General features: G+C 42.0%; 2 protein-coding genes across 2 annotated transcripts in view; one reads left to right on the top strand and one right to left on the bottom strand.

The window, feature by feature from the left end:
• T265_11614 (hypothetical protein) overlaps positions 1-16,969 on the top strand; it is a gene marked incomplete at both ends in the record, with an annotated part of 47,573 nt that overhangs the window by 22,123 nt on the left and 8,481 nt on the right. Inside the window, 2 exons of the mRNA XM_009178314.1 lie at positions 13,101-13,143; positions 15,962-15,982. Of these exons, the coding sequence (XP_009176578.1) occupies positions 13,101-13,143; positions 15,962-15,982 (64 nt within the window). The remainder of the gene's footprint in view (positions 1-13,100; positions 13,144-15,961; positions 15,983-16,969) is intronic.
• Positions 1-16,969, bottom strand: part of T265_11615 (hypothetical protein) — a gene marked incomplete at both ends in the record, with an annotated part of 27,944 nt that overhangs the window by 2,662 nt on the left and 8,313 nt on the right. The gene's annotated exons all lie outside the window — the stretch shown is intronic.

Genomic DNA, 16,969 nt, shown 5'->3' with positions numbered 1-16,969 from the left:
TGGTGAATATTACGGAAGAGTTGAATGCCATTTTACTGCATTGGTTGCTGATATCGGTGGTCTTGTATGAAGGTATAAGTTTATCCATCCGTTATTAATGACCAAGATCCAAGCTCCGCCATCAAGCTGACCCTCTTACCGAGAAGACTAATAAGCAATGAAAGCTATCACCAATCAGGATCACTGTGACCCGAGATCATCACGTGTTGGATTCGTCAGCACCATGCAAGTGACCGTAGCACCCTTTCGGTGTCTAGCTGCCATGCCACACGAAGGAGGCACGAGTGCTGGGATACTGCCAGGTCGACCAAAATTATCGAACCATATTGTTTTATCGAAGACTCAGCTGAATTCAACATGAACATCTTGGTTAAGTTGTTACCAAAGACTGCCTCGATCTAAAGTACTTCATAGAATAAATGAAAACTCCGGACATTTTCCATTCATCTGGAGTCATCAGATAGGTCTGATCGTCAAATTTCCACCAGATTTGTTTTCCAACTTGTTGTACAAAGTTCTAATCGACCTTCTGAATAAAACTGAATATCGGACCCTCTCAATAAAGCAACGCAACAAGGCGCCTATTTAGCTTGCAATGAAGCTGCATTAAGGCGGTTTGATTTGGAACACGACCAATGACTCCCACACCCAGTAAACATTGGCTATTAAAAAAGGATATATTCAGTTTTTTATCATTCTCAGCGGCTGCATCTCGCTCACCCATTTTTAACGGAATCTTATGTTCCATTTCAGAGTATTAATCATCAAAAAATGTCACATGACCAACAAAGTATGATTCCCCTGAAATATTTCTCTCTTGGAATACTTTACGCAGAAAATATCTTCATGTTAAATGTGGCGATCGATCTTGGGAAAATAGTTGCCAGATACCAATGTTTTTTATATCGATTGGTCTATTTTTGGTTGGAATTCATCCAAATCTAAATCCACCTAGCTTACCGTGTTAGTGAGGAGATAAAACAGCGCAGATAAAATCAAGCGTTTCCATTCGCAGACAATTATTGCATTTCTTATCGATCCAATTCTTTGAATTATTCGGCGTTGCGAAGGGGGGGGTATTGCAGTCCGACAGACATTGCACCGGACAATGTTTGCTTTCCTAGTTGGTCCCTGAGGAAACGGATGACGTGACGATTGCGTCAGATTTGTCAGAAAAAAACGGAATTCGTTCACAACACCAGTTGTCCGACGTTTTTGAAATTATATATATTTCACACCATATGTACACTGAACAAAACGAAATCAAACCTAGGTCATGAAGCCTGAGATCCCCTGTTTTGGTCGGCCATGCAGGTAAACAATCGGGGCATTGCTAACATACAAAGGTCACGAGACGAAAGTTTCAAGGTACCCAGCTGCAACCGAATTAGTCACAATCACGTGACTCCGGATAACTGATGTGGGGTTTGGAACGGTGGTCATGATGATCGTTTGTAGACTGACAGAAATGCAGTGATTTTCTTTGACAAAAGGGGAGTGTCCAGGGGCATTTTCGATTTATGAGGTCACGATACGCCAGGGATAACAACTTTATGGACGAACAGTATTCTATTGCGGGTAGTCGTCTCTCCTTAACAGAGTTTAAGCACAAGAGGAAAGGATTTACTGTAATTTCGCGAAATTTTGTTTAATTTGGTACAGCCATTACGCTCCTGAAGAGAAACAGGAAAACCGTCCATGTTGAGTATGTTTGCGACAAAACCTACACAATGTAGGGAGACGAACTCAGCACTAAACACATGTAGCAATTAGGGGTGAGGATCACTGGTCGAGCAGGTTAGAATTAAAGGGGGCACTGGTGGGAGGAACTTGGAGAATAGACCAGCTGATTTTTACACCAATCTGCCAGAGTAGAGCTGGTGATTGTTGTAGGTGGTTTATGGTTGTATAGGATTCACCTTCACATCAATCTCGTATGAACAGTCCTTATTCTGCACTGGTTTTTCTTATTCCGGTATTACCACACTAAATGAGGAAAGCTGTAGACTCGAGTATTGCTCTTATAAGAACTCATCGGCAGTGCATCTACTTGGTTGTACCTGGTTTTGAACTTCAGATATGCGATATGCGAGGCGGGCTTATTACCGCTACCCCGTAAGACACGCTGGACACACGTCAGTGCAGGTGAAGGTGTTCCCGCTCAGAGAATAAGACTGGTTTGCCCAACTGCTCCAACCAAAGTAACGGTTCTGGTTGGGTTGACTGATATCCCGCCTGTGAGGACTTCCCACTCAGACAGTCCCGCGGACGCTCTGGTTGTAAATCGCTTTTGGTTGAAGCAGAAAAATGCCTGATCGGAGTTCTTGTCTTGTGCCACAAAAGAGGTTGGGCGGGCGTCATAACTGGGGATTTCGGTACGCGTCTCCATTTTGCGTGCTATTGTCGCATTTCAGTTGCCTAACATTCTTCGGGACTTGATTCACTTATAACGGGTTTTGAAGACAAAGGGACATTGGCCGAATGACAGCTTCATTTGATAAGTATCCTTATACGCTGCTACCCGTACGTCTCCACCGTCAGATTGAAGGCATTTGCTTAGATCACAGTGGAATTCGCTTATGTATCAAAGGTCTTGGTTCTGCTGATGCGAGGATCAATTTCGAGTTAACCTAGGAACAGGATGATAAAGTTTGACCATCATTTCGTAGATTTGGATTGACAGACCTGCACAAAGGCCGCAAGAGATCGTGTCAGTGGTCCCACCGTCCACAGACAACACCTTGAGAACCCTGTTTCCGATTTTCAGTCAGTGCGGTCAACCGAAAACCATCATTTTGGACAGCGGATCGCAATTAACCTCTGGTCGTTTACAGGAGTTTAGCGGTAGGAATAAATTCATACACTCTCGTTTGCCACCACATTGTCCACAACCAAGAGAACAAGATGAAGGGTTCGAGAAATACAAATCAAATGCAAATCAATTTGCTTTTCAATGGAGATTCAACTGAATATCTCGTTTATGTAAAACGGTCGTGGGTTATCGAAGAGTTTTCAGCAACTTTGTTAGTGGTTTCCTTTATGAGGATGAAGAGTTTGTCAAAGTACTTCATATCCCAAGGAGGTGTGACGTTCACCGGTGTAATCTGGAAATTACTTCTGATGTACATTACAACACCGAATGATTCATTGAAAAATTAGCAACTGCCATAGATTTCGTATTGCGAACCAGTGTGCCATGTCTTCCCTAAGTTGCTACGACAACCAGAGGGGCTCCATTCGATGTGTTGAATTGCATCTTCGTTCGAAAATTGGGGCGAAAGGACGATTCATCGATCACTGATCTGTAATTAGTTGTGGTCTTTCTCCCCCTCAAATTGAGGAGTTGGAGACTTGTTTAGCCCGTTCGCAACTACCAGGCTACTTACTTAGATACCTGCATTTATTAAATCGTTCCTCAGTCTTTGTTTAGTTATATGATTAACTTATTGGTCGTATGTTCATTCCTGCCAAATTGAATAATCCTTTCAATTTGGGTTCACCTGTTTGTTCTCTACGAGCCTTCCCCGTTTTCTTGTATAGTTTTGTTTCTTGCGGTCGGTCTTGTTGGCTGATAAGTCAGTTCGATTCCGGCACGTTTGTCATCCATTCATATGGTCAAGCTCTCTATTGTTCTTCGTTGGGCTAATATGTGAACACTCTTCCGATCAACTTAGCGTCCANTCTCATGCACAAGATTGCGTATTGTACGGACATATTTATTTCATATCATTTGAAAGAAAGTTTCCGCTTAGCGTTCACCAAAAGCAGTTAAGAAGGACCTACCACTCAGCCGCTTATTGACGAAGTTTCCTCAATAGTTCCTCCAAATTTCTTTCGCTTGAAAGATTCCCTTCCTGTATTAGCTCTGTAAAGCCCGACAGGTTTCGGGCTTTAGCACTAACACCTAACTGGAAATTCCAGACGGTAATGGGTTGGCGGAACCTGGACATTCGGTGGATCAGTGTTTGAATAGTCAGACACTAGTGAATCGTGAGTTCCCGTGCACGTGAAGGTGTGGAAACTCGGCTGGTTTCAACCGTGGACTAGCGATAACTTACTTGACTCTTTTGTTGAACGACCAGACTTCGAGTGATAATCCAGTCGAGTATAGAATCTAGTACCATCGATCTTTTGCTGTTGCAGAAATTAATAGAGAGCTTTTTGCGTTTGTACCATCGTTGGTTACGCCAATTCACTAGAATGGCGTCATTTTGATAGCCAGCCGAACTCCGGTTAGACAGCCGTCACTGCCTGATTTTGGTACGCTGCTTCTCTGCGACCTGACACCCAACGCTATACATTCAAACCGTTTCATCATACATGTTGGACAGTTGTTTAATGGCAAGTAAATATCGCTCGTTGGTGGTTTCCCTGTCGAGTGAAATCCCCAGCTCCAGAGCAATGGGTCGAAGAAGGGTGTGACCCATCCGAGACACCAAATAATTAGCATTTATTCTTAGAGATCACTCAAACCTTAATCTGCGCACCGAGACTGTCGACACGAAGGGGACTTTGAAGGCCACTTTTGCCTAAAATGGCAGTGGTTACTGTCAGGTGGTGCTCTACGAGCATCAGAACTATTTAGCGAATATACACACAATTGCAAACAAATTTGGTTTTCGAAAGACTCACCTGGAACCCAGCTGAATTCCTCGTTTGTGATGTTTCCAAGCAACCGAATGTGCTGCATCAGGACGCCCCATCTTTCAGTCACTACGAGATATCGCGATACATGTATATTTGTAACGCACTACTCATAAGGTTAATGAAAATCCGTCGACAGCACACGACGGGTTTCACCTTTTTTCGGGCGCATCAGGTAGGTGCAGTCTCTGAGTTTCTGTCAACCTTAGGTTCTACTTTAACCGAATTGCACGAAATTAGCGCCTACCTGATGAGCCTCAAGTGGGGAGAAACCGGTCGTGGGTTGTGGACGAACTTACAGCAACTTTATGAGTAGCGCATTACTAATACCCGGATTATTTGTTTCAGTACCATTCGTGAGGCCGATGAAATCTCTGAACTATCTCTATCTGCTTTAGTCGCATGTTGGCCAATCTAATGGGTAATTTGCGTTCGAGTGCGAAACAAGGCTGATGGATATACAAATACTATTCCTACGTGATGATCATCAAGGAAGTTAAAACCGCAAGTGGGCTCTCAGACATTTTTCGTCCACCTCATGAGTAATAGTAAAACATTTCGACATCTCTACTATTGTTTCAACTTTTTTTTAGCACCTAGAGCAGTAAAAGACTATTAACGGGAGTTTCTGGGTGGCTTTAAGCCGACTCGCGCGGGTTGACCAACTGTTAATCACGTAGCCGTTGTCTGTTCGGCCAGTTTGGTAATTATCTTGCGGAATTCTCCTCACCAGACTAGTGATCATCGAAACCAACCGCACAATGGCAACGTCTCCTGTAATGGTGACAAGATGCTAGCAGGCTAATTATCTAGCTCGTGGAACAGATCAACTGCCAAATTTCACAAACTGCTCAAAAGAGTTCATATTTGCCACAGCCAATAAAAGAGTACTTCTCGCAAGAAAAAGAAGAACAGAAAAAATACGGTCCCCATTCCGTCAGATGGTGCTGTACATAGGGTCGACTTAAATCAGGGTGATGAATTTGGCTGTCTGTCCTAAGGGAGACAAATTAACACAATCAACGCTGTTACAACAATCGATCACTTCCTTACTGCTATTCTGACACCCTGTGAACGTCTTTTTTCATCCTGCTTATCTGATTTCATCTAGTATTCTGTTAGATGGTTTCCACAACTTTTTACTCTCAAGGAGATGTTGCAGAAAGTAGACATGTCCATTGAACTCTGTCATTTATAGACTCCAATGCTGTGGTATTATGGAACGACATTGCTGGTTTGATTTAATCGTGAATCAGTGGAGAACTGTTCATTGAATATACAATGGAGAGAGTTTTGGTCGTGCAATATCCCGACAACGTTCTTGATTTGACTACATTTAGCCGCGGTATATATGAAGAGGCACCTTAGACGACTGGCGGTGATGAGTGTAGAAAGACAGGTAGGGGTCACATGTGCCTGTTGGTCTATTTGTTGCTAATTTGGTTGTGTGCTGTTGGGTCATCTCTACTATCATCTCCTCTGATGGTTTCAGATGTAAAACGGTTGCACTGTTTATTCTTTGTCGATTGTCGCTCCTACTTATGTTAGAAAATCTTATTACCAATTGGGAGGGTGAGCACTGGGTACAGCTCGTTTCTCAACAGTAAGCCTCATGTGGTCTCACACATCATTTCAACTTCAGTGTTCTTTTTGGTTGGGTAATAAGCCGCCAGTTTTTTCATAAAATGCTCTTGTTTGATCAGCTTTAGAATCCAAGCCACAATTTCTGGCGCTTCCGGTGGTTTTTACCGACATCTGTTGGATATATCACGTAGAATAACTAGCACACTTAATTGGCTTCACGAAAATGAGTTTGGATTTACATAGATAGGTTGAAGCCAAATAAGACCAAGCATTGTTTGACTGCATGGTCGTTGGCTTGTTCGCTGAGCTGGGGAATTCAGTTGTAAACGTTTCATCACCAATCGAGGTGGGTTGTGGTTGTTGGATTAGTGGTTGTGCCACTAACCCACCTCTACGCACAACTACGCACTGATGACGTCACCTCGATTGGTGACGAAACGTTTGCAACCAAATTGCCCAGCTCAGCGAACAAGCCAACGACCAACCTGAGCTACCGACATTCTCCTCTATAGAAAATTGTTTATTTACAAACAAGGATTCCAGTGGCCTGAAGTTCTAGTATGCGACAAAATTTTGCTTCTCCGGCTGGGTGCTAAGAAGCCACCCCGGTCGACCGCGTTTATCCCCACTTCCATGAATGCTGCAACCTTTCACACAGTGAAACTCCCTATGACCGGTCGATGTCGGTAATTCTCGAGATTGCGAGGTTTAAATTCTCTCTAGAAGCAGTAGGTAAATCATGTGACTACTTCAGAACGTGAGCAGAGCACACAGAAAGCCTCTGCTGATTCCATGCAATACTACTGATTAAGAAGAGTAGCGGTTAGCTCAAAGGACAGTCAAATTGCCCAGCTGAACGAACCAATCCAGTGATCGATGTGGCCTCTTTTTCAGTTGGTGAGATGGATTACTTAAAAGTGCGTCTACTCGTGAGCAGTTAAGCCATTTTTCGTATTTTTTAACGTTCTCACCTGCGTTCACTCTTGAGGACCCCTTTTTCAAATACATGTTGTCTTCATCCCGAAAAATATGTTGATTACGGGTTTCGATAACTGCTTAGACAGATGCAGCAGAGTTATTCGGGCAACGATTCGGTTTCCTTTTTCAATTTCGAACGAAGCACAACTCGGTTATAGTATGTGAAGATGACGTGCAATCCTTAAATTTATCACTTGCTCCAGTGGATCATGACCCCTAACTAGTGTGGGAATTTTGAGCGGATTCGATCTTTGCGAATCGAAAACGACCTTGCCAATGAAAACATAAGGGGACTGCTTGACCTCTCATAAATGGTCTGGCTTGGTCAATTTTCCCCCTCCTACGTACTAGAACAAGTAAGTACACGCGATTCTACCGTATTTGACACTTTCCGCATCTGATAATCCAAAGTTGTCCAATGCTATCTTAATTAGACCTGATAGATTGCCGTATGTTGAATCTCTACTGAAAGACCTCACTCCTATTTGATATTACCGGTCTCCTATTCCGCTCTGAATTTCGGGTCTCTGTATATAAAACTGATAACCATGCATTGTGTGTGTACACTAGAATTGAACAGCCAAGTGTTTTGAGCGTTGGGAGCACATTGGTGTACGCTTGGCGATCGTCAGACAAACAAAATTGGCCTGTAATTTCACGTTGCCCAAACCGTTTTCGGTGGATACATTGATGATCAGATTACATTCATTTACGGGACAACAAAATTCTACTTAACCTGGAGTTACCGCGTCGATGCGAGGGTGCTATTCTACCGGGATGTCAACTTCATCAGTATGCAATCCAAAATTTATATCAGTAGTAGGTTATTGTCCATCCACGTAAGTTTTTTATCATAGGGTTCTGTGGGATTGTGATGAGAACGAAATAACGCACACTGAACGTCCATAGAAAAGTTGTCAAAATGCAACCGGCAGTCAGTCGGGGAAAGATAGCACAACTGCATTTGTCTCTCTCCCCAGAGCACCAGTCAGCTTGACCGGAGTGCGTTTCAGACATCGATCGCTCGTATAATCAATGCAAAGTACATATTCAGTGTTCTGGTTGGCTACTTTTTGATGGGTGAAATCTGGTTCATACATTGCATTGACTCTGATTGATACCAGTTCCTTTCGACCCGGTGGCTTTATTAAACCTAAAAAGATGACCTAGAATTGTACAGATGCCACCCAGTTTGAATAAGATATCCGGTCCATGGATAGACCGAACATTGGGCTAATTATACATAAAGCAAAGCAGTGGAGACCTCATGTACGCGATGTTGATTATACAACAAGACTAGTGACCTTGGAGCGATTGAATGTGAATAATTTTGAAGATATTGTCTTACATCCGGTTTTCCAGATATGTGCCTACGTGTAAACACCCTGGTTGCCGAATGTGGCCGTTAATCTAGTTTTATAAGACGGAATTGGAAAGCAAATGTTCAAGTAGAACATAAGGTTGACGGAAGCTCGGGGACTGCGCCGATTTGATGAGCCCGAAGAAGGGCGAAACCGGTTGTGAGCTGTCGAAATTTTTCTCCTTTATGAAAAATGTCCTACTCAGTTTAGACATTTTATTACTGGCTGAATAAACCAATAATTCCAACCTCTTTCTATCCTGTGGAGGGCCTTGGGAATTCGCACTTTTCAATACATGAAGATTTGCTCAGTAGTTGAACCAAACGTTTGCGTCCTGAGCGGCCTAAACCATCGTTGGTTCATGTATGACAGTTCTGTGGCGTAAAATATGGATCTACAGATTCTTGGAGTTTTCGAAGTCGGAGGATAAACGCCAAGTTACGTTTTCATAAAGGAAACTACTCACAAGTTTCCTTAAAACTCTTCGACAGCCCACGACCGGTTTCGCCCTTCTGAGGCTTATCAGGTAGGCAAGCTGGGTTCATAACTATAACTCACATATGAGATCTTGAATACACACAGTTGGATCCAACGTGACATCTATTCGTCTGACGTTTTGACTCAATATCCAAATTCAAATTGCATGACTGGTACAACAACCCTACTACAGCTCCTCCGTCTTGATGGTGGGATCTTCAGTTGCAAGGTGCTTTCCGACAGCTAGTAACGCCTACTAGTGAGTCCGTTTTAGAATATAGAGTCTTAAGCAAGATGCATCACGTATCCTGTCTGCCGACTTGAGCCGAAATGACCGACCGTCCATCGGCAGGTTTGTTGAGTACGCTTCATATGCTGCACCATCACGTGTTTGGTGAGACCCCAAATCATCATACATCAGACTTCCAAGTGTTCCATTGTCTGTTACCTCTAACCATTACGTATTAGTCTTAGGCTTATCTCATTTCCTGCTGCAGACGCTCTATTCCATCTCAATAATCCGTGTATATCCATCGACTGGAGAATACTGATCCAGATAGATGTATGTAGAGAGGATATATTTTACTCATTCTAGGATGTTTTAGAGCTTGGTTATCTTGGGGAATCTGGAGAGTTCTACGATGTATAGCGCACAGTATTTTGTATCCCTTTTTACCGTTTGATTACTCTCACAGGGAATATGAGAAGTGTGGCGACATTTCACCCCATTCTTTTTTATTTGCAGGCTTAAAACGTTAACCAGCACCTCTGTGCCTTGGTCATCAAGATAACATGTTCATATGTGTTGGCGTTGCTGTCTATCCAACAGTCTCAATAAGCACATACACTAATTAGGGAAATAATGGGCTTTCCGTCCGTTGAACTTTATATCATGCATAAATCACCAGTCAGCAGCTTATTGTTCCTGACACCTACCAAATAGCTCACGAAAACGACCTTCGTTTCCTGAAAGTTTCCATGTGGGTTGGTTAGGAATCCGAAACACTCGGCGTTTCCCACAAACAGTCATATTGGAAGGACTTGGTGAAAACCAACCACCTAACTACATATTCACCTATCCATCTATTTATTTATGCATCTACCTATCCATGCATCTATCTGTCTATGCATTTATACATCTATCTATCTATCTATCTATCAATCTATCTATCTATCTATCTATCTATCTATCTATCTATCTATCTATCTATCTATCTATCTATCTATCTATCTATCTATCTTATCTATCTATCTAATCTATCTATCTATCTATCTATCTAATCTATCTATCTATCTATCTATCTAATCTATCTATCTATCTATCTATCTAATCTATCTATCTATCTATCTATCTAATCTATCTATCTATCTATCTATCTAATCTATCTATCTATCTATCTATCTAATCTATCTATCTATCTATCTATCTAATCTATCTATCTATCTATCTATCTAATCTATCTATCTATCTATCTATCTACCTATCTATCTATCTATCTATCTATCTAACTACCTATCTATCTCTATTTATCTGTTCATCTTTCTGTCTGCCAACTATCCATGGGTTCATCCTCCCATCCTCTGGTTGACAGATCCTACTGAGCTGCACATTTCAGTACTTTCAACAGTCAGGTACCTGGCGAAGCCCATCAAAGCCAGGGTTATTTTCTCCTACTGCAATTCACGGTCAGAAAGTTTACTGTTGAGCGTTGTGTATAGACGATTTTCTTGGGTGCATTTGAGCGTCGCCTCGGGTGCTACTAAGCTACTTTTTAGCTTTGTGGCTTTCATCCCCTGTACTGTTTGCAAACATAGCTTTGTTTGCATGTACTACGACCGTACGGCAACCGTACTGTGACCTTACTGGCAGTGGAGAACGTTGAAATTTTTGAACAGTCACGTGACTGACTCACCACACAGCAAGAAAAAATATACACGCGAGATGAAGCAATTATGCAAAGTTTATCACATGTTCAGATCAATAATCCATTGCATACTGACACAAAACAGAACAAACAGCTATAAGCTGTACACAGCAAAACATTCAAAAAAAACCAAAGCAAAAACATTCAAAACCGGTTGTTATGGTTCTACCAGTTTGAAGCCAATGAATATCACTACTCAGAGCTCACTGAAAGGGACTGTGAATTCGAGAACTCGGTTCTCGGGTTCTGTCATGCGCTAAATCAGGGGTATCCAGATTTCCAACCGTAGTCTGAGTAGAGTATTTTGGCAAACCATATTAGAATTACACTTGTGCCTTTCAAACTTGCGTGCATATATGTTGCAACATTGGAATAAGCATATCTTCAGATCTCAACCCCCACACAACCTGCTTCCACATAAATGGATAGCTTCAACCTAGGTCATTCATCCTTCAGTTGTGACAGACTTTTAAACGTGTGTTTTCCTTTTTACTATGCTTCTTGCATGCAGTCCATTTAATCTTCAGCCAAACGTCATTTCTAACGCTTGAGTGACGCTCAATACCAGGTGTCGGAAGACAAACCTCTTGTATAGAACATTTTGGATTTCTGAAAGACAGTAAAACTGACAAGTACCGTACAAAAGAGGGCATTTCTCGAACATGTTGTGTAGAACATATAGAAACCTACAGAATCCACACGGTAATATATATATATATATATATATATGTATATATATATAGATAGATAGATAGATAGATAGATAGATAGATAGATAGATAGATAGATAGATAGATAGATAGATAGATAGATAGATAGATAGATAGATAGATAGATAGATAGATAGATAGATAGATAGATAGATAGATAGATAGATAGATAGATAGATAGATAGATAGATAGATAGATAGATAGATAGATAGATAGATAGATAGATAGATAGATAGATAGATAGATAGATAGATAGATAGATAGATAGATAGATAGATAGATAGATAGATAGATAGATAGATAGATAGATAGATAGATAGATAGATAGATAGATAGATAGATAGATAGATAGATAGATAGATAGATAGATAGATAGATAGATAGATAGATAGATAGATAGATAGATAGATAGATAGATAGATAGATAGATAGATAGATAGATAGATAGATAGATAGATAGATAGATAGATAGATAGATAGATAGATAGATAGATAGATAGATAGATAGATAGATAGATAGATAGATAGATAGATAGATAGATAGATAGATAGATAGATAGATAGATAGATAGATAGATAGATAAATTCCTAGACAGGTAGATGCACAGATAGCTGCATAAATAGATAGATGGATAGGTGTATATGTAGTGGGGTAGTTGGTTTATCACCAAGTCCCTCCATTATGACTGTTTGTGGAAAACGCCAGATATTTCGGATTCCTAACCGACCTACACGGAAATTTTCAGGAAACAATGGTGGGCGACAAGGGACGCAAATGTCAAAGGCCTAGTTCAGTCTAGTTGCCCTTCGTCACTGCGGTCGGTTGACTGTTCTTAACCGAGCTATCCTTTAAAAGTCTAATCCCTCTTAATAACCAAGCCACGTGTCTTGTTGCTTGGCCTAGAGACCTGTCAAAGTGTTTTCAGAATCCAACCGCAATCTGTCTGTACATTGAGATGAAAACTCTGGCCAACTAAACATGGAGAGTTCTCTTCAACAATATATGTTTTGGTATGGTTTAATCTACTGCAGGCTGAGTCGAACTTTTCCATCTTCACTGGTGCTGTTTTTGGAACGGTTTTTCAAGGCCAATTGAGTCTACCGGTGAGGTTTATGCGGTTACCTGAGGTTTCTAAATTTCACTGCGCATGACTTCACAGAGCCTTCTGAACACTAATCACTTCGTCAGTCAATCAATCTGGGTTCAAGTGTTTAATTTATCACAACGCACTTCACACCGTGAATGTCATAGCAACACATCATTCTTGTTTATCCGAAGTTTTCTTGGAACGATCTAACCGGATAAGTTGTTGGGCATCTATGCATTGTTGCTTTTTTTCCTTTGCAGCAGTTTTATTTAATTTTGCGACAATAAACTGCGAATTACGTTGTAAATTTATAACTCAGCAGATTCTAGCAGGTACATGGAAACATCGCGAACGACAGATCCAGCTGAGTTCCAGGTGAGTTTCGTATTTCGCAAATTTGGTGCAATTCGGTTTCAAGTAGAACATACGTTTGACGAAAACTCGGGGACTGCGCCTACCTGATGAGACCCAAAAGGGGCGAAACCGATCGTGGGCTGTCGACGAATTTTTTGCAACCTTATGAGTAGTACATTACAAAGATACACATGTATCGCGATATCTCGAATATCGTAGCGACTGAAACATGAGGCAGCTCGGTGCAGTACATTCAGTTGTCTGGAGACATCACAAACGAGAGATCCACTTGGGGACCAGGTGAGACCCTCGGAAAGCAAATTAGTTTGCATACGAGTGCAATTCTCTGATTCCAGCGGTTGTTTACGATAATGTCTCATCATGCAGACACACATTCAGGTAAATAATAGCACATTAAGCCAAGAGATGGGATATCCTGTGCAACTGACTGTGTCCGTTTCATGCTTAATGAAAGGTTAGTTGTATAAATTCACGTTCTCTACAGTAAGTATGATGAGTAGAACATTCCTTCACATTAGACAAACACACGGGTTTGCTACCAATTTGGTTTTCCCCGAATCTTTTGCTTATACTGATCATCACCTGACTGTTTCCCTGAAATGAGGCAACTTATACGATCAGTGAATACTTCTGGAAAACCAGTTATCGGTTCAACAACTTAATGTCTCATCGTCCAGATCCGGTCATCAAAACTGGTGTTTTCATGAACCTTATAATCTCTGAGGTTGAAGCATGCTACAGTCTGATTTGCTAAATTGCTATAAGATATATTTGGTCGAGTTTTTCGCCAGTGCCAGACAACCTTTTTAGTTTGCAAATGAGTGTTCATTCGCACACCTGTGACATTTACAGTCTGGACAAACGAGCATGGTTCAAAAGTGTTTTATGTTCCCCGTGGGTAAACATTGTGATTCCAGCACGGATAATTTATTCCATTCGGTCATCAAATGCACCGGCGTAGGCGCAGACTCAGGTTCTGGCTAGATTCAAGTCATATTTGGCGTGAATTAGAGGGAGAACATTTTCGATGCGGAAGAAAACGGAAGAATTTCCCAGTTGGGTATGAAAGCCTGTTTGTTCTGTGCGAAAATTTCCGCGGTAAATTGTTGCGATCAAGAAGGAGGTCTTAGAAAAGCTGGTGCTTTCCACATTGGTTTGGTCATTTCACAAACTGGACTCAACGGACACGTTCAGCAAACAGGCTGTTCTGACTGTGCCCATAATGTGCACTGCAGCTAACCAAAATCCGTTTTTCATGATTATACGAGTTCCTCTGTATTCTTTCCACAACCATCGTTCATGGGGCAAATGACCTATCAATGAGCAATCGGAAGAGCGTTTTACCTCGATGACTTCCGAAACATTTGCACACCTCTTTTGATAAGAACTCATGGACCACTACTGTTTTTGTAGGAGGAGGTTTACCTGAGATGTAGACGTTTTTCTGTGTACGTATTCGTATTGTATCTGTCACCTGGTCGACTGACATATGACTCTGCGGATTAGGTGTTAAAAGAGCATCTTATCGATTGTCCTTTTCTGGCGTGCCTGTAGTCATCACAGATGGAGTCACATGGTCTGTTCCCGTATGGATTTTTACCAAGACCGCCGGGAGACAGAAAACCAGGAGAGGAATGAATGCGAACGAGAAAGGCAGTGCACAACAAACGACAAATCACGTGATCGATTGCATAGGATAGTTGGAAAAAAAACATAAAGCAAAACTCTTGAGTGCAAGATTTCGATTGTTCTTCGTCACAAACATTTCCGTTCGGGTCCCTGGTAGCTATGTGATGAAAGCTACATAGCGGAACTACTCGCGTTCGCTCGCAAAGGGTAAAATATGGTTGTCTGCCCATCCGGTGAAGGTGGTCCGTGTACAGAAAAAGAGCCCGAAGGTAACTGTTCCGATTGACTGTTTTCGACTAACTTCTCATTTTCAGTAATGCGGACTTCAACGGAATACAACAAAAATACTGTTTAGTTTTCGTTACCAGTGACCTCTTCTAAAGGGGTCTTTACGTGGACCAATGTATAAATACACCACCCGACAAAAAATGCATGCACTTTTGAATTGATCTATTGCGCTCATTTTTTCTACACGAGACTGGCAGTTGTTTTTGCTGTGACGCTTGTCATACCCGAAATCCTCTGACAGTGCTGCGATGTTGTTGCCCGCTGCGCAAGGGTTGGACAAGGTATGGCATAGATGTCATCAGGGTGTGCTGTAGGCTACTGGTGAAAGGAAGAAGGCCTTCGCTGCGGAGTTTATTCGGAAATGCCAACTGACCGGATACAGACCATTGAACAGGGAAGCAAAACTCTAATCTGCATCTCAGTGACAAAAACTGGACACAGATCTTCTCCCGAACGAGTCTTCCTAGAGATTCATTGCCACCACTCATTCGTCGGTCAAATCCAAGCAAATGTTACAAAGTGACCCCGAGAATTCCGCAACAGAATTCCCTTTTTCAATCGAAGCAAGGCGAAATTCCACGGACAACACATACTACTCGCGTGCATCCCCATCAGTAGTCTCACCGTTACACTGGTATCTTACAAAATGCCACATAGGCACATCCATGAAGGAAATACACAATCTGCGAGGAGAACACGAGACTGTATTTGAATGAATGCTCAAGCGCATCTGTTGCATTCCAAACAGGATGAAAGTGCTCGTTGTAGCTGAGGTTGTCGTGGTCGGAACATATCTTTTCCAATATATTCATTAAAGTCAGGAGCTCTTATATGACACGTATGACTAAGAGTCAAAATAGATTTAATTTATATCCCTAACCGGGTTTTTCTATTTGCACAGATTGGTTGGTTGGCCCGCAAGGTAAGTACCTGAAACTCCTGATCAAAGATCAAGTGACCGATTCCCCCACACTCATCTAACAAACTCCTAATTTCAAGCGTCTGTGACGCTGCCTGACTGGGTCAATCGGTCGTGACAGCCAGGGCAGTTACTGGTTCGCAGTTCCATGGGTTAGGGACTTCAATCACATCGCTCAAGCGGGAATTCAGATACGTCCAGCGTGCGTTGTTGGAGTACAATGCTGTCAGCCGCAAAACCTTTGCGAAACCTTTACCCAAAAATGTTGCATTTAGTTGCGGATGTGCCCAAACCAAAAACCATCCTAATGTGCTTCCATATTTTTGCAGCTCACTAAATTTGATTGTTCACTGAAGCAACCATGCCTCTGGCTAAAAAGTATTGTGGGATAATTTCCCAGGATCGCTGAGACCCCGGGATGCCTAAATGATACTTAAAAGTCTGGATTGCTACTCTGAACACAACTGCCCAATTGATTTAGTCCATCAGGGACACGTCATAACTTTCGAAAATTCAATTTCACTGTGCTAATACCAAGCGCCGTGGAGTAGTGATAAAACACTCGCCTCGCATAGCAGATGTCCGGAGTTCGAATCCCGGCATGGCAATTAGGTATGCACTGCTGATGAGCTCTAACAAGAGCGAAACTCGAGCCCAGTGCATCCCTTTGGTATGGACTCACCGGAATAATTGCGCCAGAACAGGAGGACGACCGTTCAAACGAGAGTGGTGTGAATATGAACGGAATACATACCTCGCAAAACCCCAAATGAAATTCCTGATAGTATAATGACGCTTGTGCGGAAGGTCATTTGGTATTTTGAACCTCCACTCGCCATTACAATCATTATTTTTTCAGCCCACGATAAGTGAGCCTCGGTGAACGAAACTGTGGCAGCTACAATCACTGTACGACAGGTACGCGGTTATTACAACAGTCAGTGATGATGACGTGATGATGATGATAATGATGATCATGATGATGCTGCT

This window comes from Opisthorchis viverrini (assembly GCF_000715545.1).
Source record: "Opisthorchis viverrini unplaced genomic scaffold opera_v5_541, whole genome shotgun sequence".
Classification (NCBI taxonomy): domain Eukaryota; kingdom Metazoa; phylum Platyhelminthes; class Trematoda; order Opisthorchiida; family Opisthorchiidae; genus Opisthorchis; species Opisthorchis viverrini.
The sequence above is the reverse complement of the archived record's forward strand: the minus strand, read 5'-3'. Positions and strand labels throughout refer to the sequence as shown.